This window comes from Agrilus planipennis, unplaced genomic scaffold, assembly GCF_000699045.2.
Source record: "Agrilus planipennis isolate EAB-ADULT unplaced genomic scaffold, Apla_2.0 scaffold263, whole genome shotgun sequence".
Classification (NCBI taxonomy): domain Eukaryota; kingdom Metazoa; phylum Arthropoda; class Insecta; order Coleoptera; family Buprestidae; genus Agrilus; species Agrilus planipennis.
Window position 1 is genome coordinate 27,292 of NW_020442449.1, and position 27,614 is coordinate 54,905.

Sequence of the window (27,614 nt, forward strand, 5' to 3'; positions counted from 1 at the left end):
TATTTACGTGACTTCTGTATAAAATTGTTGTATTTTAACGATCCTGATCATGAAACACTATTTTGTTTTACAATACGTTATTCGTCGTACTTACAAAAAGAATACTTTTTACAGGTAATAATTAATTATTATAATAGTAAGTAATAAAAATGTGTTAGGCAATTTAAAATCATGTATTAGTTAACGTTTATACATAGAAAAAAAAAATGAAAATGAAATCGCAATGAAACTAAATTTAAAAAAATTAAAAAAAATAAAATAAAAAATTAAAAATTGAACAGAACCAATGTGGGAGGTTTGCGCTCTAATCTGTTCAACATGGGCAGTTAGTTTAATATCAACTAAATTTCTTTTTGAGCGACTTTAAAAGGTCTCATCAATCCTTTCTAAAGAAAGTCCTGCCACTGTAAACAAACAAAAAAATTAGGATATATTTACCAAATTACTATTTTTCTTATTCTAAGTCAAAGACAATTGAATTCTAATGCAAACATTAACACGTGTCTCGTAGAATAATGATGAAAAACATTAAGTTCTTACTCATTAATCTATTGAAACTAACAGAAGTAGATCGCGATTTAGAACTAATAAGTTCTCATCAGCACGTCATAGGCAGTATCGAGAAATCACCGACCAAACTAAACACGTTAACATAACGCCATCTACTGATACTTACTGCTAACTGTGGCATTTTAAATGTTTCGACAGGAGTATTATTAACATTCCTACTTATCAAACTTTTCAGCAGTTTATATTTTGAAAAGTACTGAGTTTAGAATAATAATTTTAAAACCAATTTTATATCGAATTAAATCCTATTGTATGTGAACGTGATCATTCAAAGAAAGGATAGAAAACTCACCTAATTGTCTTTTTATCTGTTGATTTACTTTCCGGTCTAGCTCTGTTAAGGACTTTAAGGAACTCTGTTGTTTTTGCTCTCATTCGGCTGTGTATGTACGCTTTGGAACACTTAATATGATAATGCAAGTAATGTCTGAACATATGAATTAAATTTATTGTATTATCCCTCGCTTCTTTGGACGTGTGACGGGGAAATAACACAAATGTAACATAACTAACGTTATTATCTACTTTGGCATCTGTATTTTGAAGTTCTCTCGGAGGCTCTCGATGACTAAATAGAACAAGAGGGGCAGTTTGAGATGCCTTCAGGCCCTCTTTCAACTCTTGCATAAATACTTTACCAATAACTATGTCGTTTTCGTCTTTGAAACGAGTTGAAAAAATTACAGTCACTCTGTCAGACTTTGCTTCTACGTACCTAAAAATAGTTAATGATGATAAGTTATTTTCCCTTGTTTGTCACAATCAACATACATTGTTTCATCAGTACGATAATGTATCACTGCACGTTTATTATCTTCATTTCCATTCTCTTGGAAATTGAAATATTTTTCAAAAACAGAAGCAAAACAATTCCGTTTAAGTAAGCCTATTTTCTTCACTAATTCTGTCCAGTTGGTAGGAATATCTTTTAAATCTATTAAAAGAGAAACATTGTAACCATCTTCTGGTGGAATCAAGTATTGCCCATATTCCCTCTTCAACAAGTCATCTGCACCGTGTTCTTTGAGTTCTTCATAAAATTTAAGCGATATACTCACCTAAAAGTTTTCACATTAGGCACATATTACTAGGTACAAAAAAAACAGCTTATTACCGTAACTTTTGATTTATCGCTCTTGAAGTTGGAAATATGGTACAAAACTCCATCAAAATCTGCTATTGTTACGTCAATTGACTCAGGTTTTACGCTAAAATAAACAATTTTTTTAGAAAAACAGAACCTACAAATATTTTAAATTTATCTTACGAGGTTAGGCAAAGTGAAAATTAAATAATACAAAGCACTGCATAATAATTAATGCTAACAATTTTAATGGTAATTTAGATAACAGTAAGGTATTTATTAAAAAGATAACAACCTCACCCCAACATTACCGGTTAAAAAGCATCTTATTTTCTACTTACCCGTTTTGTGCGTTTTTAATTTTAACTGTTAAAGTTTCTTCTATTATTCTATTATTAATTTCTAGTAAAATCATCTTCACACCACTCTACATCAATTTATTTAAATTAAGATTACAATTTGCACTTTCTTCTTAGTCACATTGGGAGGTGCTCATTTTACACTGCCGGTAAAGTAGAACCATTTTTGTCGCCATTTGTTACAGACGCTGTCACGTACAAGGCGCGCAAATTAAATTTGAATATATATGGTTTATTAGGAATTAAAACATTTACGATTATTATAAATTATATTTACGAGAAGATAATTATAAATATCCATTATCTTTAAATTCCTAATAAACAGAATTACATCTCAAATCAATTAACAACTATGTGCAAGTATTTTAAGAACAAATAAAACAATAATATATATTTTTAACGATGTAAGTAGTTAATAAGTATGGGAAATTAAAGATATCAAGATTTACGGATACCTAAGAAATAAATAAAAGAACCAATTAAAGATACTGGTTAAGATGTAGATAATAATATATAAATAAATGTCTGGTCATGTTTTGAATTAAGGAGGGCACAATCACTTCTAAAAACGTTTGTTCTTTAGTGAAATTATTATAATAGTTTTTGAAATCAACTTATTCAAAATTTCCTTTTTACGGATGTGGTACTAGAGATACGGCGAATAATATTTTTAATTATTATCTATGGTTCGACAAGTTTATAGACAAATTGAAAACAATGGTTGACAACAGTTGACAACTTCAAGTGACAGCACCAAAACGACCTGAACCACTGGTAAGAGCAATAAAAAGCTTAAAAAAGAATTAAAAGTAGTGGGTGGTAATGTAATTAGCAATGTAAGCCTTTTTTATTATTATTAGGGGAACTTGTTAATGTCAAATGTTTGCAAAATATTTGTTTTGTAATGTGTAAATATTTACATATATAATCAAATTGGTCTTTGTGTTTTGAAAGTTTTATTGGGAAAAGGTAACTATTTGTTTAATTTTGTAAAGTAACTGCTAGAGATAATACGAAAAACACCTGGATGAATATTTTTTGAATTTCTTTACAGTAGAAACTTGAAAAATAAGAAGAAACAGAAACATTGTGTGTGTGAAAGGTGAAGTGCTAATCAAAGTGTTATTATGGTTAAGATTGGTGTTATACCTTTGTTATGGCTGAGGAAAACTCTAGGCCTCCGCAAAAACAATACGATTATTTGTTGAAGTTCCTTTTAGTAGGAGATAGTGACGTAGGAAAACAGGAAATACTATCCGAATTAGATGATGGTGCTGCAGAATCACCCTTTTGTAGTGGTAGTGGTAAGTATTTTGTTTATTTTTAATGGGTTCTTTTGCTTTTCATTAACAAATATGTAAGAAAGTCAAAAAGTTAATTTTTTGATTCATAAACTATTTTAATATGGAGGTATAGTAACACCGATTAAAACAGATATGTTACATTTATTTATAGTTTTATCTCCTCCAAGATGAAAGATAAGTTAAATTCCTAGGTCTTAAAATACGCGAGCACGGCATTTGATTTGCTTATTTATAGACACTTATAATAATATTTTAGTTATGAAAAAGTGTATTGCCCATCCTAAAGCACTGAACTTTTCACATAATTTTCTTTTAGCATAAGTAGCTGAAAGAAATAGTAAATACATTTTTTTCTACTTCCATAATTGAAAATCGTTAAATAAGTAGTAGATAAATCTCATTACACATTTAAATTCTTAATTCAGTGTATGTTATGCTTACAAAACAATATGATCACACAGGAAATAACATTAATCAAATAAAAAATCTCCAGCCACCAATAACTATGTCGTTTTCGTCTTTGAAACGAGTTGAAAAAATTACAGTCACTCTGTCAGGTATAAACAAATAAATACAGATGTACTGTGTACTCTTTTTAAGTTGAAATGCACGTTTTATAAGAAATTAAGAATCGATTTTTGCATTCAAATATAGTTTGATCTAATTTCCGTTTCATCTTCCATTAACTAATGCGAGAGCAGATAGGATAAAGGTGTGGATGAGGGTGCGGCATCTTTTTTCCATTAATAATATTTGTGTGCGGTATTTTTCCCCGACTTGTTGATATATTCGTGTCATGGCTTCGTTTTACCCAAATCCCGATAAAGAAAACGAACCATGGATAGAAAAACCTGCTGATGGTTTAAACTTTAGAATATGGCACGTTATGTTTTTTTGTTTTTCCGCAGTNCGGTCTCTGAACTTGTAAATGTAAACCCAAAAAAAAAAATTAAATATCTGCATTGCTAATTGAAATTTTCTACAGTAGAATTTATGTAAATGTTAACATTAATTAATTTCTACTTAATTGTACTCAAAACCAGTTTGTAATTTTTAATTTGTATTATTTTTAGCCTATAAAACGACTACAATTTTGTTAGATGGTAAAAGAGTTAAATTGCAATTGTGGGACACATCTGGCCAGGGTCGTTTCTGCACGATAATTCGGTCTTATTCGAGAGGGGCTCAAGGAGTTCTTCTTGTTTATGATATAACTAACAGGTGGTCATTTGATGGTTTGGACAGGTGGTTAAAGGAGGTAGATGAGGTCAGTAACAGTAGTATTTGAATAAAATATCGAGTTACAGTAGTATGTAGGCATGTACTGCTAATAACTGAAGTATTTCAAATGTTAGATAAGGGCCTTACTCTGAAACGACGACATATGTACGTGATAAGCACGTAAACCAAATTTGATTTATTAAAACTGCCTATGACGTGCTGATGAGATCGAATAAGCCCAAAATCGTGATCCACGCTTGGCAGTTTCGATAAATTACTGACCAAGAACTTAATCCGTTATTAGTACTTAAATAGTTAAAATAATTAATGGGGGACATTTTTTGCAGCATGCTCCGGGAGTTCCCAAAGTGCTTATAGGAAACCGTCTACATTTGGCCTTCAAAAGGAAAGTGGGCGAACGAGATGCCCAAATTTACGCACACAAACACAGCATGGCTTTCTTTGAAGTCTCACCCCTGTGTAACTTTAATATTGTAGAAAGTTTTTGTGTGTTGTCGAGGATGGCCTTGCAACGAAATGGCATGGAGAGATTGTGGCGATCAAACAGAGGTCAATATTTGCTTATTTACTTCCTTTTCTGTTTAGGAGATGATATTGTTGCATTTCCCTGTTATTTAATTTGTTTATTTGTTTGTTTCTTTCTTAGCATTCAGTTCAGGGACCTTGTTTCACCTCAAGGAAGATAATATTTATTCTAAACAACGCAATTATCACCAAACGCTTTTCATTTAGTTTGTTTAACTTTAGTAGTAGCTCCTTAATTGAATCAATATATCTTTACCTCTAGCCTTTGAAAGAAAATAAGCATTACACTTTCCTAGCTTTAATGGAAAGAGAGAACCCTTTCAATATCATACATGTCTATTTGCCTGCCAGGAAAACTTCCTGGGCAAGTTAAGTAAATTGAAAAGAAAAAAGATGTTTAAAACTTTCAGTGGCAAGCAATTTGCTTAAAGTTGACGATGTTCAAAGTTACAAAATTGATTAAATTAATATTTCGTCTGATGAACTAATCTTAATTGAAATTTGATGTTCGCTTGTATAATAATAACATTGTTTTAATGGCCTTCCTAATTTATTTTTAATTGCTGACACAATTATATATTTGTTATTTATGTTTACAAACGTTAGTAGTATTTTATCTACATTCTTGAAATGCCTTTAGACTCTTAGAGATCATATTAAATCAAAATTCCACGTAATAACGTCTAAAAAAACCTAAGGCGTTATGAGACGAGCGTAGATAGGGTCGTGGGTTTTAGAGTGTTTTTACTTAGCCCTAAATAAAGAGAAAGGTACCATAATACAACCCTCGTTAGTATCGTCATGTTTGTGACTGTTCATAAAGGGACGTCTGTCCCAGCATGGATTTAGTGTAGGGCCTTTTAAAAATGAATTAAGTGCTTCACTTACCACTTTTCCAAAGTATGAAGCTTTAGGGTCATTTGCAATGTGTCTCACTTCCTGCCACTGAAAAAAGAAATTAGAATATGTAAATATGTACCTGCATGTATATATTTTTTTATTTGATAAATAGAATTCATAATTACAATACAGTGAAAAGTGGTTATAACGACAACTCTGTTGTAACATCAGTTGTTAATAGTCAACAGATTCAGATATTGGTATAAATCGTTGAAATCATTTTTTCTTTTACAGTGTTAAGCCTTCAAGAGTTATGTTGTCGTGCAATAGTGGCACGCACCACTGTCTACGGGATCGAACAGTTGCCGTTACCGTCGTGCGTGAAATCGCATTTAAAATCGTACGCGTTGACAACTTCTAGCATGCAGTTGCGTTACACGCACAGTCAGAGGAAACACGCGGGCAGCAGGAAGATGCGTTTCATAAGTATGCCCACCTCCCCCGGCAGTAACAATCGCAGCTGCGTGCCCCGGAATTCGTGCGCCATATCATGATAAATATGATGTGTGTTGTTAAAACTGCCCCCTCCCTCTTTCATTTTTTACCCTATTTTCGTTGAGTTACGGAAACGTTGTCGCCCATAAATACTAACTAGTCGTAAAAATAATGAAAAAACATTTTTGAGTGCGTCAGCATGAGAGTGAAAACACGAGTAGAAGTATATAAAGTATAGGGTGTTCCCTTCTGCTTTTTTTTTTGGCTCAAATCAGTTTTGTATGCCGTCTCTCTAAATTATTTTTTATCAAATGCCTACCTATATTAAAAAAATCCCATTTGATAAAATAATTTTAGGAACAAATCAGTTTCAGTAGTGATAATAAAGAACAAGACACCCTGTATATGATGAGTGTTTGGGTTATGTGTTTGTGTAAGTACGTCAGTGTATCCGTTAGTTGTTGGTATACATATATATAATTGACAAAACGTGTGGATCGCGCTTTTATTTTACTTTTTTTTTGTAAAAAATATTTTGTATTTACGTAGGGCGTCTTAATTAACTTAACCGATTAAGAAGAGAGTTATCTTTTAGTTTTTGCTTCTTTTAAAAAACCAAATACAAACAACGTTATTATGTGGCAGCATAAATCTATTCATTTAATTATGTGAGGATCTTTATCTAAAAGAGAAGTATTTTAGGTGTTTTTAAAAATATTATTCAATCTTTTTTTAAAGCACACTACAATGTTATTTGTTTGTTTAATTGCCAAGTTTCTATAACTTATTATTTAAATTTTTTGGTCCACCTTAGCTAGGTACATACATTATTAAAAAAAATAATAATAACATAACTACCACCTAAATAAGACTAAAACTTTAGTGGCCGTTATCTGAAGAGGGCTTGATGGCCTTAATCTAGGAATGGTTAGTGTGTTCACCGATGGAGTCGTTTATTCGACGTTTCGCCAACTGCTGTGGTTAGCATCTTCAAGGTGAGAACATAAAATTCTCCGCCTCCTGAGGTTGCCATTCGTAGTAGCTGGCGAAACGTCATTCAAATTATTCCATGGGTGGACTCACCAAAGGAGAACAATATCGAGTTCTCTTTGGACACCCAAATAGTTTAGTTTAAAAAAATACACACATAATGAATACACTTCATAAGTAAATATAATTTTTATATTAATAAAAACGCATTAATTCATTAACAGTCTGATAAAATAGAAACTGATAAAACTATTTTTCTAATTATATTTTGAGTACATTTAAAATTTAGACACACTCCAAGCACTACACCTTTGTCGTATTCTTATTTTAAAAAATTTAATAGGTCTTCAAGCAATTATTTTATAATAAAGTTGTAAATAATAATAAGACTGTACCTAATACATATGCTAAAAAAATAGAAAATGTAAAATCATCAAGTATATTGACAATACTGAAGAAAAGAAAATTAATTTAATAACGTTTCGATAACAATTTTAAATTGACAATATTTTTTTTATCAATTAACAGGCAATAATTTGTCCTTACCTAATGAATTAATTGGTTGTATTAGCAGGTTCTCTCTAAAAAATGTGTTATTTTGTATTGCTGTTGTAAATTTTACTTTATGTATTTATAATAAGTAAATAATGATGATGTAGTAATTTCGGTACTTTATAATAATTGTGATAATGTTAATATTATTGTGTAAATTATTTTTGATAAATACTGTTATTGGTTTTCGTCCTACACTACTAAAAATACTAGGAATTTTGCACATTTGCACCATATAATGTATTTTTTGTTAGTTTCTCAGCTTTTTGCCTATTTAATAATAATTTAATTAACTCACACAAATAAAATGTTGAAATATACCGAAATGGTTTCAAACAATGCATTAAGTACTATTATATTTACTAACCGCCCCATCACCTCAAGGGAGTATTAATAACGTGCACCTTATTTTTAAGTCAGTTATAACTGATTTGAAATCGATAAATTTCACCTGAGAAACTTAATTTTAAAATTTAAAGAACTAATTAAATAAAGAAATGTGGAACCAATTGTCTCAAAATTACACAAAATCACTACTTTTCACATGAAATTGTTTGAAATAACTTGTATATTTGAAATGTCTATTTTTATGGATGTCCAAGTAGAGTTAAAATAAAATGTAACACACGCAATATGATTATAAATATAACGCTAAAAGTTCTTAAGTTTTTCATTTATATATGTCTAAAGACTATTAAATCTTATTTCTAATAAGCAGCGAAAAATGAAGTATTTCGATTTTAAAAGTTAAATAAATGCTTGTATATATTTGCATAAAAATATAAGCAAATCTAGATCACATAAACCTTTTTACTATGGTTTTCATTTTATTTAATCCCAATTTATAAAAAAAAAGTTAAAAAATATTACATATTTTATTATTAAACCAAATGAAAAAAAATGGCTATATGGACAAGAGCTCTATAGCCAGGAAGAATAAGAAGATCGTGACATAATCTAACCTAAACTTAATAAATTTTTGGGTTATTTATTGTTGAAGTTATCAGTGTGATTATCAAAACGTCTTGCGATTTATAAATTTTACAATTAATTGTAGAATATTGGTCGAACTAATTTAAAGAATTAAAATGAGAAAAAAAACTGGAAAAAACTCCAAAGTTTTCATTTTCGAAGCTAAACCTGCATTGTTTACCGCTGTGTTAATGTTAATTATTATTCAATCATCGGCTGTAAATTATAAGGATGTTTCTGATAACGAATTTGCGGAATTCGAAGATTTCGATGTTGAGGAGGAAGTAATCTATCCAGAAGCTGATAATGTAGTATCCAAAGAATCTAGTCAAAAGAGTTCTGATGCTTTTGAAGCAGATGATCAAGATGATATTGTCGTGGAGGATGATTCTGATTTTGAACACTTTCAAGATACAGAAGAATTTGAAGGTTTTGGTGATGGCAAAGAAGAAAAACCAGGCGCTGAACCGAAAATTATTATTACAAAAGTACCCATGCATTTCAGAGCAAATTGGGACAGTTATTGGTTAGAAATCCTAATGATAGTAGGTTTAATTGTGTATTTTTTAAATTTTGCAACTGGGAAAAGCAAAAATACAAAACTGGCAAATGTTTGGCTACAAACCCATAAATCATTATTAGAAGAAAACTTTTCATTGGTTGGAGATGATACCAACCTAGAAACTAGAGAAAATGGGGGCTTAACGAAAGAAAGTGAAAATGTCTTTACTTTGTGGTGTAGTGGTAGAGTTTGTTGTGAAGGAATGTTGGTTGAATTAAAGTTCCTAAAGGTAAATAACCACAATTTTACTTAAATAATGTTTATGAGGCTTATATTTTAGAGGCAAGATTTGGTTGCTGTCTTAGCAAACCTAATGAGACCATTAATGGATCAGATATATGTACGAGTAATTATGAATAAAGAAGACATGGACAGCTTTATATTCTGTGTTGCTTCAAAGAAGGCAGCTCTCCACTTATCCAAGGAGATGGCAGATCTGAGTGATTATTGTCCAGAACGCAGACCTGGTGAAAAATACAATCTACCCTCTTCTTTTCAAGTCATGAGTGAAATTCATGAAGCAACATTGGCTATGCTTGATTCCAAAGTCACAGCTGTTCTTAACAAGTATGCTGATATGATTGAGTACATTCATTTCTCTGATCAGTACACTGGAGTTAAACAAGGTGATGATAGTCAAAATTTAAAATTACCAGAAACACAGAAGGTACAGAATTATTTTCATTTCAAGTCATTAAAGTCTTCAAAATGTAATTGTATATTTTTTTAGGTTTTACTGTTTGGATTTAATTTACCAGTAAAAGGAGTTTCTGTAAATGAAGCTGTTGAACGCATGAAGCCTCTAATGACAATGGTGTTTTATTGTATTGATAAAGTTAAAAGATACAGATTATCAAAAGAGGGTAAGTAAATCATCAAACTTTTACTTTTTAGTAATAATACTTAAAAAATGTCTTTTCTTTTAAGGAAAATCCAAAGCAGACAAAAACAGACAACGTGTAGAAGAATTGTTTTTAAAATCAACTCATGTAGCACGTGCAGAAGCTGCTGCAGCCCGTAGAGAAGAACGAAGAAGATTAGAAAAAGAACGTGTTTTGGCTGAATCAGATCCAGAAAAACAAAGACGTTGGGAAGAAAAGGAACAGAAGAGACAGGCTAAGAAACGCGCCCCTAAGATGAAACAGTTAAAGGTGAAAGCTTTATAGTTATAAACTTTCATCAAGAGCAGCAAATAAAGACCTCATATTGCAATTAAATTACATATCCGACTTGTTTTACGTAACATGTAGCTAAACAGTAAACATGTACATGGCAACATACAACTAGAAAATACATTTAGACTTTCAACTTTAAAATATTTTTCATTTAGATACGTAAACTATGAAATTAAGCAACAGATTTATTAAAATGTAATATATTACAAACTAATTATAATTTACATATTGTATCTATTAAATTTCCTTTGATAGACCTAATAATTTCCTCACAGTATCTCCATATGTCTTTAGTGTTTGTAAATTTTCACCATTATTCATTAAATTTGAAACAGCTTCTGAAAATTCCTTCCCATGTTCAATTTTATCAAAGGGGACTTCAAACATGCTCTCCAAACTTTTACATGATTGGTTTTTTGTCCAGTCATAGTACTCCATATCTTCTAATGTCTTTTTTGATTCCCAAGGCTCTACATTCCATGATTCGTGAAATACAGCAGTTAATAAATACATGCAGTAATCAAAATTTTGTTTACTGGTGGGACAACGATCTGCAACTATAGTTACATAATCGGTATTTTCATCGTACCTGTCCCCTACCAATCTCCGAAATTTATCTTTTGCATGTTGATCTAATGGTAAATGAGAAAGCTTTATTCTTAATGTAACGATTCTGGCTAAAGAATTTCTAATCGATGGAGAGGAATAACAATAACTGCTTGTTGTAGTTTCCAATGGGAAATGCTTTTCACAATTTTCATCTGTGGAAAGCTCCTTTGGCCATGGTGTACAAAACTTTCTCAATGCATCACATTGTCTTTTTATGACAGGTGGAGTGAGATGAAGAAAATTAGGTATTTTCATTAACTCTGCATTTGCATATTTACTTGGCGGTGCTTGTTTTTCTCCATAACCTTGTCTAACAGGCAGAGGAACTGTCGCTGGATGAAACGATCTTGGACCAGGCCATACATTTCCCCAATTTTGATCAGTTGGCATCTGATGGGCTCTAGGTGGTGCAGTATCAAATTTTTTTGGTTGTCTACGCGGGGCTGGTTTAGATTTGGTTACTTTAAGATTAAGGACGCGAAATTGTGGTTCGCTGGATCCACTAGAACTTCTCACTTGTAATTTACTGAATGTATTCATTTTGATGCTATTCTTCATCAGGTTTAAAGCCATTTTCGTAGAAACTGTTGAAACTTTGTTAACTAACAGGAAACAACTACACTTTAAAACTATCGGATGTTTGTTTTAATTGCTAAAACAGTCTCTTTTAAGAGTTTTTGTGTGAATTTTCTTTCTGAAATACCGATCTAACCTATATATTTAATGGGACCGTTTGGACAATACAAGTGAAGTTAGAAGATAGAATAAATGTAGTGGCGCTGCAACCGCTAGTTCTATACATCAATCTAGAAAACTTTTACTTTACAGATCAGTTAAAAAGAATAACTTATAATTTACCAACAAATAAAATTTTACGGTAATACTTTTAAAATTATCTAATTTAACTAGGTATTATCGGTTTTTGCTTCTTTCAAGTAGAATGTGGACATTTATAGACCTTAATCATTACCCCTAGACAAACAGTAAAACACTCTCTTGTCTATGATACCCTTTGTATATCTATTATCTATGGTCTATAATTAATTATCTATGGACACTACTAAATTGGGTTAACTAAATATTATTTCTTAAATATTGGTTTTAATTATACCAGTGAATTTATCGAAGTGTAATTATTAAAATAATGGTATGATATAATTATTAATATATCTAAAGGAAAAGAATGTGAAGTTCCGAAATAATTATTAGAAAATGTAATGATGAATCAATGGTATGTATCTGCATATTAAAAACATCATGTATAAAGATGAGCAGTATTTGCGTTATAGGGTGGCGCAATTGTTTGAGTTCCACCGAAATCTTGTAAAAGATGAAACTTCAGTTTGCAAGAATTTCATACCCATTAATAATGAAAAGGAAAAACAAGACACTGAAGCAGGATTGAAAAATTTGCATGGAATTCTAGAGGTTCAAAGAGTAGACAGAAGGTATTACATTAATTCCTATCTAAATAAGTTAATTTATATTATCTTAATCAAATGGGTAAAACTATTATTTAGGTCTGCAAGGCTGAAAGGTAACTGGAAACCAGAAACGAAGTTAACATTAGTAACAAAACCAAAAGGATGTTTTTTAAGAAAACTTGGTTTTCAAAATAAAACTGGTTATTATTTATACCCTGAAGAAGCAATTTATCTAATAGAAACAGTAAGTAAAGTTATAAAAAAAAAGCTCCACAATCATAAAACATAAAAGACATTGAAATTATTTTCTATTATAGAACCGCTTGGAAGTATTGTGGAAAACCATAACAATGAGTATACAACAAGCTTATAGTGTTTTGCTACCAATAATGGGTATAGACAAATATCTGACGTATAGGAAATTAATTTCAAATGGATTTAAAATCACAATTCAGCCTAAAGAACTGAAGAGGACTTTACCACTTGAAAATGAAGAATTAAAAACAAAAAAGATTTGCCAAAGATCTCAAGAATTTTGTGGCAATACATCATGTGAAAGCAATGTTCTGATATCTGATTACGCTGATAATAGATTTAGAGACATATTTGCCAATTTAAGAATGAGGGGGCCAAAAAAATGGACACCAACAGTTAAAACTGATGATGTTGCTTATACTGCAAAGTTATCAGACAATTTAAAAATCAAGGCTGAATCTTACAAAGTTTTTGTTTGGTAAGTTCATAAATTTTAAAATTTAAAGGTGACTAGTTCTTCCCCTCTATCAGTCAACTTGAAACTTTCTTTGTGTTAAAAATTGTTTGAAAAATTAAATTTGAAAGAATTGTTTGTGAATAGGTATGCAACACATCGTACACTTCAGCATAACAAATTGCTGATACTAACTTTCATTAGTGTAATACTACTTTGTCCTGTGCTGACAACACTCATAATTTTTTTATATATAATATTAGCAAAGGATAATTTTATTCTTTCATTATTATTACCGAAATACCAAATCCAAAACCAATGAATGTTGTACTTCTTAAATTCTGTACTTATGTATGATAATATTATTTAAATGCGTTTTGAAAAGTATTGTTTTATAAAATGCATATTATACGACTTAGAAAACCTGAACTGTAACTTCTCCCGTGGGCATATGGGTACCTGCATAAATGTATCATTTTTTTTTCTTTTTATATTATTTTCTTCAGATCTTCACCCCAGTGACTATAGAGGTGATCGATATCAGTCCTTGTACGGATTTAGGGTTTCGAAAACAGCTTCTCTTGAATTTCGAAGTTGGCGTCTCAAGTCTATTGTCCGATTCCGACGTCGACCCCGTTCGCATAATAAATGGAAATATTTCTCTCGCATCACCCGTTGACACGACACACCGAATATCCCTTCGTACGTTGCGTCTGGAGAACGCAAAGTGGATTCCGGACAAGACATATTTACATAACGAATTCNTACTAGTAATTTTAAGAATTATCTAAATCCTTAACAGTCACCTTACATGCAAAGTTTGCAAAAAGAAAATACAGTTATTATAGCTCATTTTGAACAATAATGTTATCCTATTGATAAATACTTTAAATTAAAAAATAAATAATTATTTGTAGAAGAATGATATGTATTAGAGCTTTAAGAGTTCACTGTTGCCTTTTACAAGTTACTAAGTATACTAAAAGATTTTGAATGCAATAGTTGTACACAAAAGAACCAGTTAGAATACATAAAATGCTTTACCCGAACTTTCTTCAGTTTCTAATATTTTTCTACTCTTCCTTGATGAAAAACAAACTTATTTAAAGAAAAGCGATGTAAGAGACAACTCAATTTTCTAATTATTTTTTGAAGATTTAATATCATTGATGACTACAATTATCCCTATCACCTTAAAAAATGCATTCCGCTTTAAAATAACCTACCACGTAAGCTTTTACTAAGCAATAGCTTTCTTATCGTTAATCATTGCTTCGACTAGTGTTTCGTAATCATAAAACTAAATAACAAAAAAGACATTACAGCCAAAATCAGATCACATTGATTCTGTTTAAATAACAAATCATGTACAGGAAGCGTATAATACTTAAGTAATTATTTATTTCAGATAAAAACTAATTAAGACAAACCATTTATATCACAGTAACGTAAAATAGGATGCTTTATATTATTAAGAAATATTTGGAACACTTTCTTGGTTTTAAGACAAAAAACAAGTCATTTAACTCAGGGCCATCCAAAATTAATTCCAGTCATATGATAAAACTGGTCATTAAAAGGCCTATAGAAGTCGCGAAGACGTTGTAATACTGCGGGGTCAATATGAGGATGATTTCGACCTTTCGTTTTACCTAAACAATGGGGAGTGCTTCGCCTTTCGCTCTTAAATAAACATGGAAACCCTTTGGTGGAATTAAAGTAAAAATGTTTCTCGGTAACGACACACTTAATACCTAAGAAGTTTTGAACTCTTTTGAGTTCTATTGCAGGATCTACAATCAAACGTTCCCCACTGACGAATAAGAGTTGTTTCAGTGGAAAGTACACGAGCCAACGCTTCAGAAATCGAGCATAAATTCCTAGTTTGATCGGTCCCCAACTGGTATTAATAATTTGAGAACCGTTGAAGAAAACGAGCCTCTCAAAAGATTGCATCTCAGGTTTTTTTGATATGGCTTGAGTATAATCGGAGATAGCACGAGTTACGGGATCCCTAACTATCACTAACAACTTTATGGATGGATTCATTAATTTTACTCTTTGTGGGGCGTCTCTGGTTATAAAATACGAGGGTGTTTTTTCTACTGTTATCTGTCCATCTAAAGTTAAAGGCATATGGTGACGGTACCATTCAAATCCTTTGGAGTAGTGTTTGTCAAAAAAATGTACTTCACATCCAGCTGCCCGTACATCTGGATGTATACGTATAAATTCGAGTAAAGCTCTGGTGCCCCCCTTTTTTACACCAATTATTAACGCTGTAGGTAATTGGCGGATTGGTTGGAGACCTTGCTGTCTAAAAAATCTATATTTCGGATATGCATCAGAACCAGTCAATGTAATTATTGGCACTTGGTGAATTGTTTTGATATGATGGTGTCTGTTGTACAATTCCAAAGTTCTATTAAAATGTAACTGCAAAGAAAATATGCTTTCAGTCAATTTTTAGATATTAATATTCAGTTGAAAACAAATTCCTCTAACTGTTAAGCAAAACGGGGACACATGCATGACACATCCACAAAATACAACACAAGAAACAACTGCAACTCTAGAAAGAGGCATATAGCAATAGTATTTTAAAAAGCAACAATATTAACTGATGCAAGATGACTCATAGTAGTAATATATGTTGCACTCAATCTAATTACCTAATAATATGATAATGAATAAATAATTAAGACATAAACCGTTAAAAATTGTGTAGAGAACTCACATTTGAAATGGATTGTGTAATTTCTGGAAGAGCACAGATGTGGTAGTTGTATATCATATACATAAATAAAACTACGATTAAAAATAAAAAAGTAACTATTTTTCGTGATAGTCGAATTTCCATTCAATTGATTTCATTATTCGTATAGATATATTATGAAGAAACAAACAGCAGCACACACTTAACCTACAAATCCACAAACAATATTACTTTCGCTATTATTCAATCAAACAGTAAATTTCTTTTATACGACTTAAACATTTTCATAAAAATAGTGCGGAAACCAAGAATACAGTAATAACTGTAGATTTTATTAAAGTATTGGTACATTGAAAAATTGAATTTTTATTGTTTGTCTCAAATGTAAATAAATGACGTAATAATGGAGAAATATTCAGGACATGCGCAGTTTCAACGGCGGTAAATTTACAATTTTAAATGTGCGGCAAAGTTGCAAGAGTATGTATACTAATTATTTCACATTGGCTGTAAATCCCCGACATATTTGGTACAATTGTATCAACTGGAAGGATTTTCTTTTATTAATCGCGTCGTCAGTTTACACAGTTCGTTGTTCGCATACATAACGCGAACATCGATGATGTAAAAAACTGTTCTTTTCTTGGTTTACTTTTTAGAATATCTACTATAAAATTTCATATTTTTCTGGATGGGTTAAAGAGTATTTGAACACCCTGTTGTAAGAAGTTAAACTCATCTTTCTTAGATCGATTATATTTTATTAGAATTATAACTAGTAAATATTTTGCAAGATATGAATAATAGTGATTCATTTTTATTCTTCTTCAGTTCCTGTTGTTTCTACGCTTTTTGGTTTTAATATTTGTCCGTTCAGATGTTTTCTTATTGGCATCACTTTTCCCTTTTAGTTTTGAATTCTGTACTTTTGACGTTTTCGATATTTTCTTACTGCCACTTGCTTCTGCACGTTGTAAATTTTGTAAATAATTTTCTTCCTCTTTCTCTACTGCATTTTCCGATTTATTTTGTGTTTTCCTTGGGTTTCTCTTATTTAAAACAGGTCGTTTGTATTTGTTAAATTTTCCTATGGTTCCTTTTCTTTTTATAATACTACCCATTCTGTTTTTTTTAAAGAGCGGTTTTTTGGGTGCACCATCCTTTAGAAGTTTAACTGTTCCATCAGGATGTACTGATATTTTTGCATCTTCAAACGTTGTTATTTCGTCAGTGACAGATGCGAAAGCTTTAGGTCTCTTGGGTTTCACAATTGGTACTTTCACTTCGTTTTTGTTTCCTGTATAATAAAGACATCACATCAAGTAACAATTAAAGAAATAAATAAATAAATACTTACTTAAATTTATATAAATTGGGATGCTTATGCTAGTAGTTGTTTTCAAATAAAGTGTTGAAATGTTTTCCCAACCACCTGGAAATTCAGTTGCAAGTCCCTCAATAGCTGCAATGACATTCTCTTTCATATTTTCTTCGTTCATACTGGTATTTCCCACTTGCATTGTAAACGAATCCCCTTTTGAATGAATATGAAGCAATGACTTATTAAGGGCACAGCTAATCTGTGCACATAAACTGTCCCCTTTTATCTTAATAGGAGTGGGACTTTTACGTTTACTTATAAATATCTTTCCCAAGATATGTGCAACCTTGCCAGAAATTTTACCCTCTACCAAAAATACGTCATACAAGTCAACGAGTCTTCTAACTGATTCATACATATTGTACTCTGTCTTTAACTGATGTAGTGGTATGATTGTTTTAATATTCGTAACACCCTTTTGTGCCAATACATTCTCATAAAAAGTTACCGTTTCTTCATCATCTATAGGCCCGTTCTTTTTAACATCAGATACTATTAGACAAACTTCTGCTTCACTTGAAAAAGGTGAATTTGGAAGTAGTATCCTGATAAATCGAACTGGTGTCTGAGGTACTTTCATACAGACAATTTGTAAAAAAATGGGCTTATCTTCACTAAAAAGTGCTTGTTCCTTTTCTTCTGTTTTCTTTACAGCATTCAGTAATGCAGAAACCCCTTTTTGCACTTGATTTGGATCAATCAAGGTGCTCTGTTTGAAAGGATTTTTCAACAAGGATCCAACTGTAATGTCCACTGAATTTTCCGTTTCGCTATGGCCGGTATCACTTTCAACATTATGTTTGGGCTTTTTCTTCTTTGAAATTACAGGCAATTGTTTTGGCAAACGTTTTCCTGGTTTAACTTTACTGTACGACTTGTGTAGAGCACCAATCTTTGCCATACTTATCTATTAAATACTTATTCAACACGTTTAATACACTTAATATCACTTTGTGTAAGTCAAACCGTCAAAAATACGTAAATTAAACAATTAAACAATACACAAGGAGCCACAACATGCGGTCGGTGTTCAAAATATGAAAAAATTCTACCAATATTTTCTAGGTTATAACCATAGACATATCATAAATAAGGTTATAATCCATAGATAAAGATTATGAACCACAGATTACAAGCATAGATAATAGATTAAAAGTTACGATCATAGATTGTTAAGATGAAATTTGTATCCATAGAATTTTGATGTTTTCAGAAACAGCATAGGCGCAACAAAAAAAATTTACAGAGAAAACTATTTATTAATGTATAACGGACGTTAAGAAGAAAAAAATAATGTATCATAATTGTTTTTAAATCTACTATTGATTAATAAGTCTAATAAGATGAATTATGTCAAATTGTAAAAGAAATGTCACCTACATTAAAACTATCTACCTATGCCACTGCCTAGCGTAGCATCCTAACCTCTTCTGTCATTCTTTTTCAGTTTGTGACTTCTACTCGATTTTGATTAAGTATAATAACAATAATAGCCACAATTATGTTTAAATAACTTGACCTGATGAACATGCAACATTAATAAATATTATAATAAGTTGCATCTGTTAATTTTAGTGATATAATGTCCGGCAAGAGGAAGAATGCCCATAGTGCACTACTGTGCTTTAAAAAAAGTGAGTAAAAACCAATAAAAGTAATGTTGTTATTGTTTTTTAAGTAGATTTCGATTGAAGTTGCTATGTAACAGAATATGATCTTGATGAAATTAATTGTTTAGTAGATAACCGTCAATTTTAAATTAGTCTTTCAATGGCCAATGTTTTCGAAGAAAACCTAAGAGAAGCATCTTGTGTGGGTGATATTGAAGCTGTTGAATCGCTTTTAAAACACAATGTCGATATAAATTCCAAGAACGCCGTAAATGGATGGTAATTTTTATTTAACTGTGTTAATCAGTTACTGTCAGATAAGACATCCTTTATTTATAACAGGACTGCTTTACATTGGGCTTGTAAACGTGGCAACGAAGATGTTGTGAAGATATTAATGAACAACGGTGCAGATCCTAAGGTGGAAACTTTTAAGGGAGAGACTGCGGCACATTTATGTTCAAATTCAAGCATATTAGCTTTATTAGGTATATCCGATGATTCTGCAATAAGTAGTAGCAGTTCTAATAGCGAAGATAACAAATTAAGTATAATTCCAAACTATTTAAGAAATCCCCCCGTCAATCCACAGGTTGATATTGGAAATAGAACAAGAAGCCGTCACAGCGTTATCAGTAATATGCCTACCACAATGTTGCCGGCAGTTCAGGCAGATGGTAAAAGAAATACAACTTCAATATTTAAGTTCCTGAAGGGTTAATCGCGTAATTTATTTTCAGATCTAGTACTGAAGGTAAGAATTGCAAATTCTTCTGATCCTGATTATATTGAAGTGGAACTTCCGCGATGGAAACTCACTTATTCTACCCTTTTGAATGTTTGCTGCGAAGAATTGCAGATACAACCGAGTTTGGTGGAGAGAATAAGGAAGTTACCAAATACGCGTCTCAGAAAAGACAGTGATGTGAAAAGACTGACCGAATTTCAATGTCTCGAAATTGTTATAAAGACGAGAGAAAAAGTTTGCAACGGTTTTCAAAGTATCTCAACATGTAAAGATCAGACTATTCTATATTAGCTAAGAAAACATAATTGTAAGCAATAACAAAATGTTTTAGTAAATGATACTTAAGTAAGCTATGATAATTTGCTTATTTATTTGCTTGTAACTGCACTATTTTGTTATTTGATGTTGCATCACATTAATTAGCAAAAATAAAGGTATCTTTAGTCTAACAAGGCTGTGCTCTTTTCTGATGATTTTCTAATTATTTTGTTTAATCAATTATAAGGTATTACTACATTGTAAATATAATATGATTTGAAAGCATATAAAATTTTGTATAAAATNGCGTAAAGCCAAAGAACCCGGGTTCGATTCCCGGCGGGGGTGTGACAACAGCAACAAAAATTTTTCCTCATTAATTTGAGGAAGTGTGTAGTGGGCAAAAAAGAATTCAAGAAATGAATTTTCAGAATAATATTTCATATTAAACTAACTCACTTCTAAAAGATGTCTAAAAAATTGTATGTATATAAAATTTTGTATAAAATGTGGACAATTTTTGTTAGCAAGACAATTTTAAACAACAGGAGCAAATAAATTGAAAGATTTAACTAATTGAAAATGAAATTTCGTTAAATAGTTGCAACTAAAAGAATGTTTTTTCTTGGCAAAAAATATCATCTGGCAACGGTGTATGGAGCACACGTACCCATCTATGACGTACGCAATCTCCTTAGGAAATCCCCTGATCGTTGATAGTTGAAATAGAACAAGAACCATGCCTACCACTGGGATACCGGCAGTTCAGGCAAATGGTAAAAGAAATAGAATTGTAATAATTACCCTTCCGAAGGATTAATTTTATTAATTTAATTTCAGATCTGGTAGTGAAGGTAAGAATTGCAAATTCATCTGACTTTGATTTTATTGAAGTGACACTCCCACGTAAGAAGTTTACATATGATACCCTTAAGGGAGTTTGCTGCAAAGAGTTAGGAATACAACAACTTGAGGTGGAGAGAATAAGGAAGTTACCAAACACCCTAATCAGAAAAGACAGTGACGTAGAAAGACTGACCGAATTCCAACAGCTTGAAATTGTTTTACGAAATGATATATTAATGAACAAGGGTGAAAATTGTAAAGTGGAAACATTTGAGGGAGAAACTTCAACATGTTCAATAAATCCCTCGATCAATCACCAGGTTGACATTCGAAATATGCTTACTACAAAGTTACTATCAGGTTGGGGGCCTCTAGTACTGCAGGTAAAAAGGGTAGATCGTCACGTTTCTGATCCAGATTGGATTAGAGTGGAACTCCCATATTCAAAACTTAACTATATGTCTCTTTTGAACGCTTGCTGTAAAGGATTGGGAATATATTCAGAAGATGTAGTTAAAATAAGGAAGGTACCGCACTTCCGTATTTTAAATGACAGTGATGTAAAATGTCTGTCCCAATTTGATTGTATTGAAGTTTTAGTAGACTTTAAACTTTAAATGCATCATGTAAACCAAACAAAAATAAAGTGAAATATCATTTGCAGTTTTACAAGTCTGTTTTTTTTTCAAAGTAAATATAAAACAATCGGAAAAATATTCTTATTATACAGGGTGTTTCTGAAGTAAGTGCAGAGTTTTGGAGGGTGTCAATTAAATGCAATAGAGAACTGCATGTTGAATTAAGGGACAAATACTTTTTTAAGAAAACTACAACAATCTGAAGCCAGCCTTGTGCATGAAATAGCAGCGTAAATATGTGCCTAAAGTGTGCCTCAGTAGAGATTGTAAAGATAAATGACTACTACAGACTACACATATACATATTACATATTCTGGTCATTTTTTACATTAGTTGACATTGGAATTGAGACATGAAGTTTAGTCAGGTAGGTAGTACTCACTAAGTAGAATCGTGTGGTAGCATTAATTCCGTGCGGAAACCAATGGAGCTTGAGATACAGGCTCCTAAAGTTATTTAATCGGAAGAAATTTCGATTGGTACGGCCCTGGCTGCAGCCCTTCGTCAGCTGTTCTCGCCAAATATGCATTGATGACGTCATTGTTTAGTTAGGTAGATGTATGACAGACTCGAGTTTGTTTAATGCCCCTGCCCGCCGAAGGCGGGCTGATACATTAGAATAATGTTAGGAAGATATGTTTTAGGACAAACGATGTTTGGCGGGAACAGCTGACGGAAGGCTGAAGCCAGGGCCGTANTATTTTAAACTAAAACATATTTTTTTTTTCACAATCATCTATAGAAAAATGTTTTTATAACAAAGATTTTTTTCATGAACGAATACCTACTTTAATTTAATTTGTAGATAATTGCAAGTGTTTTAAGCAGACATGTAATGTCCATATGTAAACATCCCCAATGTGATATTATCAGAAACACCCTGTATCTGTATCCTATACATTGCGAAATTTCCGCATGGCTGAAACATCAGTTCTGGCGAAAACATTTTGCTTTGATCGCGGAAAGAATAAAAGTGAAAGCGCACTGCATTTATACTCTTCTTCCACCCCATCAATAACTATCATGGGCAGAGAGGGATGGTTTATGACGATTCTCCAAAGAGATTTCGAATTTTTCCGTAAGGGAGATGCAAGGGGTCTAATCTCAACAGGACGAGGGTACAAACTGCCCCAAATAAGACGTTCCAGTTTATTTTGAAAGCAGAATGCTTGTAACGCTGCACATTTATTAATCCTGGTGAACGAACTAACTGGTGTTTATCATATACGGGGGTTGTTTATAAAAAACACGACGCATCATTAGGTATATCGATAATTTTACGATGTATGAATTTGGTTTTTGGGGAAAATAACGTAATTGTATGAATTATACGACAAATTTTGATGAAAGCGCTGGACAAAAGGCGAAACACCTGTAGGAAGTACAAAATATGTACAACGAAATTTATAAAATGGTAAAAGAATACACCAACTCAATATTAACAACAACCAATTTGTTCAAACCCTATAGGTATAAATTTCAGTAGTAGTTTCCTATATACATCAGTCTAAAGTTGGCCGAATATTGATTCATTTCCCTGATTATTATCTGTATATGTACAATGTAGCATATGTACATGCATTAACTGTTTTTATATTTTTTATAAGAATGTGCGTGACTCACGTCATTGCGGGTAAAAAATGATGTGAAGAATTGGACGAAGGTTATTCACCGATTATTCCATCCTTAAGGCAAGTAAAGAGTATACGTAGGTAGGGTTTTGCAAAACTTTATCCGATTTTATTAAGCAGTTTAAAAGATATTTGTGAATTAAAACGTTTGAACGAGTGCGTTAATTAAAAATCAATTATTTTGACGTATTCCGCTTGGAAATAAACAATGAAAAAAATAAGCGGGTCTAAACGTTTCTATTCGAGTGTATGTTTGGTGGCCTATACTTATCTTCTAATCGCACATTAAAACCTTGAAACTGGGGAGTACAGTTGGTTGCATGAGTATACACTAAGAAAAAATCGTCGGAATTAAAGTGTGTACCACCGATACAAGGCCCTATCGTACAAATTTAGACAGGCTCAGCTAGTTATAAAATTTTGCTTTATAAAATGAAAAATAACTTTTAAAAAGTTCCAAAACCGAGGTATAAATAAGGAAAACACTCTGTAAAATGCATCTATGTTTTGTGTAAGTATGTCAGTGGCGGCTCGTATACATGGTACATGTATTTTATGATAAGCTCGGGGTGAACCCCTAAAATTCAATCAATTCAATTTAATTCCTTATAAAACAATTTATAAGCAGGTATTAGAATTTTCTAACGAACTTAATTCAACAAAGTTGGATCTATTTAAATGAAACTTTAATCTTTTTTATGTCAATCTCAGGGAAACCCCAAAAATTCAATCTTTCCATTAAAACCCCATAATTGGGGATAATTATTGTTTTGACATATTTACCTTGAGTACCAGCTGCCACTGCTACACGTACGTATACATTTATGCACATCAAAGAAATATGCAAAGGATTTGTCAGAGTTTATGGCAATTGTAAATGTCACTCATGCGATAATGCCTTTACAACGGGTAATAACAAACCATGCGTGTTATTTTTGTTTTTTTTCTTTGTTTTCCGTTTTGTTTTTTTTTCTATGCCTATCGTTTTTGTTTCGCAGTGAAATTACAATATATCATGAAAATTTATGTCCTCAAGTCCACACCTCGTTTTCGCAATGCACTATTTACCTGTCATGTCTTACTCTCCAATGAGAATTTATTTCGCTGGTTTGAAGGTATTTCATTGCTAAATATGTCACATAAAAATTAATAGCTTCAAATGCAACAAGAAAAGCAAAACAATAACTGGCAGTCACAAAATGAACATGTAGCAGGCTGCAATTTTATAGGGAGTCACTGTCTATCATGACTCCCGAAAATTCCGATTTGGTACATTTAGATTCAGAATCTGTAATTGTAAAGTCCGATATGATATGTACATACTTATTTTGTAGTTATTGCTTTTTTTATTTTTACATTTTTGTTTCCTTGCATGCATTTTTTCAATTTTTTCTTAGTATGCTTCCCTCCTCAAGATCCCATTTTAAAGTGTTAGATACTTCTCAGAACATTGGTTTTCGATGTATGTATTTACCACAAAATATACTACCTTCCGTTAAAGTCCCAAGACCAAAATGAATGTCTGTTCCTTTTAAGAATTATATGGTCTTACTCATCTTCAGTCTTGGAAAATACACATTTATACAGAGTGATTCATAAAAATGGGACAATGGACAACTACTAAAAAGGATGATTCAGACGAACAGGGTACATAATTACTAAAATGTTAATGGTTAATAAGGTAGTGTAAAGAGCATAATAGCAGTAGAACAAGAAAATTTAGTTATTCCTGAAGAGGATCCAAATTAAGCAGTAACTGATACTCAAGCTTCTGAGTTGACCGACTACTACTACGGTAATCTATGCATCATGCATGTAGGGACTGCATGTTGGGTTGCATACTTTAGTATTGTTCGTTGTCTAATTGCATGAATACGACTTATTTAAAAATTCTAGCAATGATCGACTAAAACCTCTATTCTGGGAATTCCGTGGAAATCCTTGGAGGCGTTTTCGAGAGATTAATCACAAAAATTTCAATTGGGGGTTTTTTAGTAAAGGGGGTTTAAATAGGGGAGGTTTTACAACCTTAAGGCTTTAAGGGAAAAAAACAGTTACTTCTTGAGTCCTTGCAAGTGTTTTAGAGAAGTGGAGGTATTAGAACCTTGGCCTTTAGGGGAAAATGATGATCACAGTATTTATTTTCCATTCTGTACGGACCACTCTGTATGGTACGACCGGCGAGTATCTTAATGGTCATCACAATCCTTTGAAGCTAGAATTCTGTGTGCATCATTTCGATCTTGTTCTGGCATTTTCTGGCCCTCATCTTACCTTCGTTCTTTCGCAATCGGTTACGTCGCGGGTCGTCCCCATGCAACGGCGAAGCGGACGACGGACGCGACGCTGACGACGCCCCTGTGTGTGTGTGTGCATCACACACTCACACACATGTGTATATGTCGGGAAGTTCTCTCTCTTGGAGAAAAGACGGACTCAAAGGACCTGCCACCGCCACTTGCACTCATGACATTCTCATTCCACATTTCGCCGTGGTGGCTTGCAGATGCACGCGACAGCGCACGAGTCTTATAAGTAGCTTTCCGCAGGTTCTCGTCCACGAGAAGCAGAACCCAGAACTCGGTGGTTGTGTTGTTGTACACCGTGAGAAGTTACTCGACTTCCACGCACAGAAATCAAAACCCGTACAATTACCGGTCGGTTGGTCGGTCGGTCGCGGTGCGATATTAGTGGGTGAACAATTTCTTTTTTTTTTAACTGTTTTTTCCTTTTTTACACTGATTTTTTCTGCATTCTTCCCATACAATACAACGAGAAGATGTTAAGGTAAAATATTTCTAAGTACCTGTATGTTTTGGTAGAACGGTGGATGATTTAAAAATAATGCGAGACTCTCGAAAAACAAATATTTTTCAACTACTTTTCATTTTTTTAAATGTATTTTGCAGTGTGATAACTTGTTCAAAAGTTATCTAATTAATTCAATTTTTTACGGGGCGCAATCGTTAACGAAACCATAAAAATATTAAGTACATGAAATAACAAATCTATTTGTTACTAAATACTCAGTTTGATATTGTTCATAAAAATGTTTCTATGTAATAATAAATATCAAAAAATATTTTTTTAGTTATTCTTCTATTACTATTTATTGAACAATATAAATTAAATTTATATGTTTACTAATGAAAACAGGAAGATAGAGGGGGGAGGGGCAAAACGGAAATGCCATAAATAAATTATATTATTATAATTGTTTATGCAAATATGTANGTTTTCAAATCAATAAATGTCTGGCACTACGTCCTCCATTTCCGATGCCAATTATTAATTTAATTGATTAGCCGCTATTTCGTTAATTAAGCTGAATATTCCCTTAATAAAAATTATGCCTATAATAGCCTCTATTTGTTAAATTCCAAATTGACATTTGTTTGGTTGCTACCAACATTATTCATGTAGCCTAATATCTATTAAAATGAAATTCAGCGAACAGGTAACATTTATGGTAATTCTAATTGAAAAGAAAAAAATTAAAGATGGATTTATAAACCCATTAAAAGGTTTGTGTAGGAAGTTAGTTAAAATGCTATTTTTTCAATGTAATTACGAATTCAACATAAGTGGATGAATACTTTTAGTATTAAAAAAAAAGATATAAACTTACTACTGAAGACTAAACTAACGGTAAAATAATTATCAACATATTTGTTCAGTCGGGTAGTTTTTTATTTTTTTGCTCAAAAGATTTTGATAGTTCGGTTAGTTTAGAACAGTTTTGCTTTATCTGTGTATTGATATTATTACACTAACATGTAAATATGTATTGATCATCACCACATAGTATAAAACAAAGTCGCTTTCTCGCTGTCTGTCCCTATGTATGCTTAAATCATTAAAATTACGCAACGGATTTTGATGCGGTTTTTTTTAAAAGATAGAGTGATTCAAGGGGATGGTTTATATGTATACAAATTTGGCAAATAAACTAAAGTAACCAAACCTAACCCTAACTCTAACTAACAACGAACAGAATCTAAATGACTCATTAGAAGAAGAATTAAACGACTAATGTCTTGAAACGTTGCAAACTGAGAGAACAGATATTAATTCATTTGCGCAAAAAATAATTAATAAATAAGTATTAGTTAAATTTTCTAAACTACTTTATAAAACTTTCAAAAGATATTTAGGATCAGTTAACTCACAACAGTTAATTAAATCATCAAGAAAATAAAGTAAAAATTTGGTTTTAATCCTTTTGGAAAAAGCAATTAGCATATTTAATAAATTATTATCAACCATAAATAATTAATTAACAATTGATCGCATGGTATATGGGTAAGGCAAAGCCCCTCCTCAGAAGCTTTACATTGCATTTATTGGCCTTATATTACATTATTATTTACTGC

General features: G+C 31.9%; 10 protein-coding genes across 17 annotated transcripts in view; 6 read left to right on the top strand and 4 right to left on the bottom strand.

Annotated features, from left to right (window-relative positions):
- Positions 1-6: 6 nt before the first annotated feature.
- LOC108740033 (probable actin-related protein 2/3 complex subunit 2) lies at positions 7-2,176 on the bottom strand. The gene is made up of 5 exons (XM_018474204.2): positions 1,996-2,176; positions 1,685-1,778; positions 1,342-1,628; positions 863-1,285; positions 7-404 (listed from the first exon to the last, which is right to left on the bottom strand). Exons 1-5 carry the CDS (start codon positions 2,067-2,069, stop codon positions 377-379), a joined length of 906 nt encoding a protein of 301 aa, XP_018329706.1. The 5' UTR covers positions 2,070-2,176; the 3' UTR covers positions 7-376.
- Positions 2,177-2,697: 521 nt separating this feature from the next.
- Positions 2,698-8,622, top strand: LOC108740045 (ras-related protein Rab-40C). Of its 3 annotated transcripts, none has more exons than XM_018474217.1 (5): positions 2,698-2,787; positions 3,068-3,317; positions 4,391-4,584; positions 4,886-5,108; positions 6,219-8,622. In XM_018474217.1, exons 2-5 carry the CDS (start codon positions 3,170-3,172, stop codon positions 6,476-6,478), a joined length of 825 nt encoding a protein of 274 aa, XP_018329719.1. In that variant the 5' UTR covers positions 2,698-2,787; positions 3,068-3,169; the 3' UTR covers positions 6,479-8,622. The 3 variants fall into 3 exon arrangements, with proteins under 3 accessions (XP_018329719.1, XP_018329720.1, XP_018329721.1); XM_018474218.1 differs by having other exon boundaries at positions 2,752-2,849; XM_018474219.1 differs by lacking the exon at positions 2,698-2,787 and adding an exon at positions 2,861-2,982.
- Positions 8,623-8,930: 308 nt separating this feature from the next.
- Positions 8,931-10,811, top strand: LOC108740039 (coiled-coil domain-containing protein 47). Its single transcript, XM_018474211.2, has 4 exons — positions 8,931-9,724; positions 9,776-10,162; positions 10,226-10,358; positions 10,423-10,811. Exons 1-4 carry the CDS (start codon positions 9,050-9,052, stop codon positions 10,659-10,661), a joined length of 1,434 nt encoding a protein of 477 aa, XP_018329713.1. The 5' UTR covers positions 8,931-9,049; the 3' UTR covers positions 10,662-10,811.
- A 26-nt stretch (positions 10,812-10,837) lies between these two features.
- LOC108740044 (28S ribosomal protein S35, mitochondrial) lies at positions 10,838-12,031 on the bottom strand. The gene has a single exon (XM_018474216.1). The coding sequence runs from the start codon at positions 11,850-11,852 to the stop codon at positions 10,908-10,910; it is 945 nt and encodes a 314-aa protein (XP_018329718.1). The 5' UTR covers positions 11,853-12,031; the 3' UTR covers positions 10,838-10,907.
- A 293-nt stretch (positions 12,032-12,324) lies between these two features.
- LOC108740047 (probable tRNA-splicing endonuclease subunit sen54) lies at positions 12,325-13,459 on the top strand. 2 transcript variants are annotated; one of them, XM_018474228.1, is made up of 4 exons: positions 12,325-12,510; positions 12,569-12,727; positions 12,800-12,947; positions 13,021-13,459. In XM_018474228.1, the coding sequence occupies exons 1-4, from the start codon at positions 12,497-12,499 to the stop codon at positions 13,438-13,440; spliced, it is 741 nt and encodes a 246-aa protein (XP_018329730.1). In that variant the 5' UTR covers positions 12,325-12,496; the 3' UTR covers positions 13,441-13,459. The 2 variants fall into 2 exon arrangements, with proteins under 2 accessions (XP_018329730.1, XP_018329729.1); XM_018474227.1 differs by having other exon boundaries at positions 12,330-12,510; positions 12,555-12,727.
- Positions 13,460-14,793: 1,334 nt separating this feature from the next.
- Positions 14,794-16,772, bottom strand: LOC108740043 (heparan sulfate glucosamine 3-O-sulfotransferase 3B1). The gene is made up of 2 exons (XM_018474215.1): positions 16,150-16,772; positions 14,794-15,848 (listed from the first exon to the last, which is right to left on the bottom strand). Exons 1-2 carry the CDS (start codon positions 16,270-16,272, stop codon positions 14,940-14,942), a joined length of 1,032 nt encoding a protein of 343 aa, XP_018329717.1. The 5' UTR covers positions 16,273-16,772; the 3' UTR covers positions 14,794-14,939.
- A 604-nt stretch (positions 16,773-17,376) lies between these two features.
- Positions 17,377-18,589, bottom strand: LOC108740023 (ribosomal L1 domain-containing protein 1). The gene is made up of 2 exons (XM_018474193.2): positions 17,482-18,589; positions 17,377-17,425 (listed from the first exon to the last, which is right to left on the bottom strand). The coding sequence occupies exons 1-2, from the start codon at positions 18,408-18,410 to the stop codon at positions 17,377-17,379; spliced, it is 978 nt and encodes a 325-aa protein (XP_018329695.1). The 5' UTR covers positions 18,411-18,589.
- Positions 18,590-18,900: 311 nt separating this feature from the next.
- Positions 18,901-20,316, top strand: LOC108740046 (ankyrin repeat domain-containing protein 40). 5 transcript variants are annotated; one of them, XM_018474226.1, is made up of 4 exons: positions 18,901-19,398; positions 19,462-19,607; positions 19,690-19,796; positions 19,860-19,952. In XM_018474226.1, exons 1-4 carry the CDS (start codon positions 19,280-19,282, stop codon positions 19,863-19,865), a joined length of 378 nt encoding a protein of 125 aa, XP_018329728.1. In that variant the 5' UTR covers positions 18,901-19,279; the 3' UTR covers positions 19,866-19,952. The 5 variants fall into 5 exon arrangements, with proteins under 5 accessions (XP_018329728.1, XP_018329726.1, XP_018329727.1 ...); XM_018474224.2 differs by having other exon boundaries at positions 18,903-19,163; positions 19,248-19,398; positions 19,462-19,796; positions 19,860-20,316; XM_018474225.2 differs by having other exon boundaries at positions 18,903-19,163; positions 19,251-19,398; positions 19,462-19,796; positions 19,860-20,316.
- Positions 20,317-20,653: 337 nt separating this feature from the next.
- LOC108740048 lies at positions 20,654-21,649 on the top strand. Its single transcript, XM_018474229.2, has 2 exons — positions 20,654-20,901; positions 20,966-21,649. Exons 1-2 carry the CDS (start codon positions 20,865-20,867, stop codon positions 21,586-21,588), a joined length of 660 nt encoding a protein of 219 aa, XP_018329731.1. The 5' UTR covers positions 20,654-20,864; the 3' UTR covers positions 21,589-21,649.
- Positions 21,650-22,517: 868 nt separating this feature from the next.
- LOC108740049 overlaps positions 22,518-27,614 on the top strand; it is a 29,817-nt gene continuing 24,720 nt past the window's right edge. Inside the window, exon 1 of the mRNA XM_018474230.2 lies at positions 22,518-26,028. Within this exon, the coding sequence (XP_018329732.1) occupies positions 26,021-26,028 (8 nt within the window). The 5' untranslated portion in view covers positions 22,518-26,020. The remainder of the gene's footprint in view (positions 26,029-27,614) is intronic.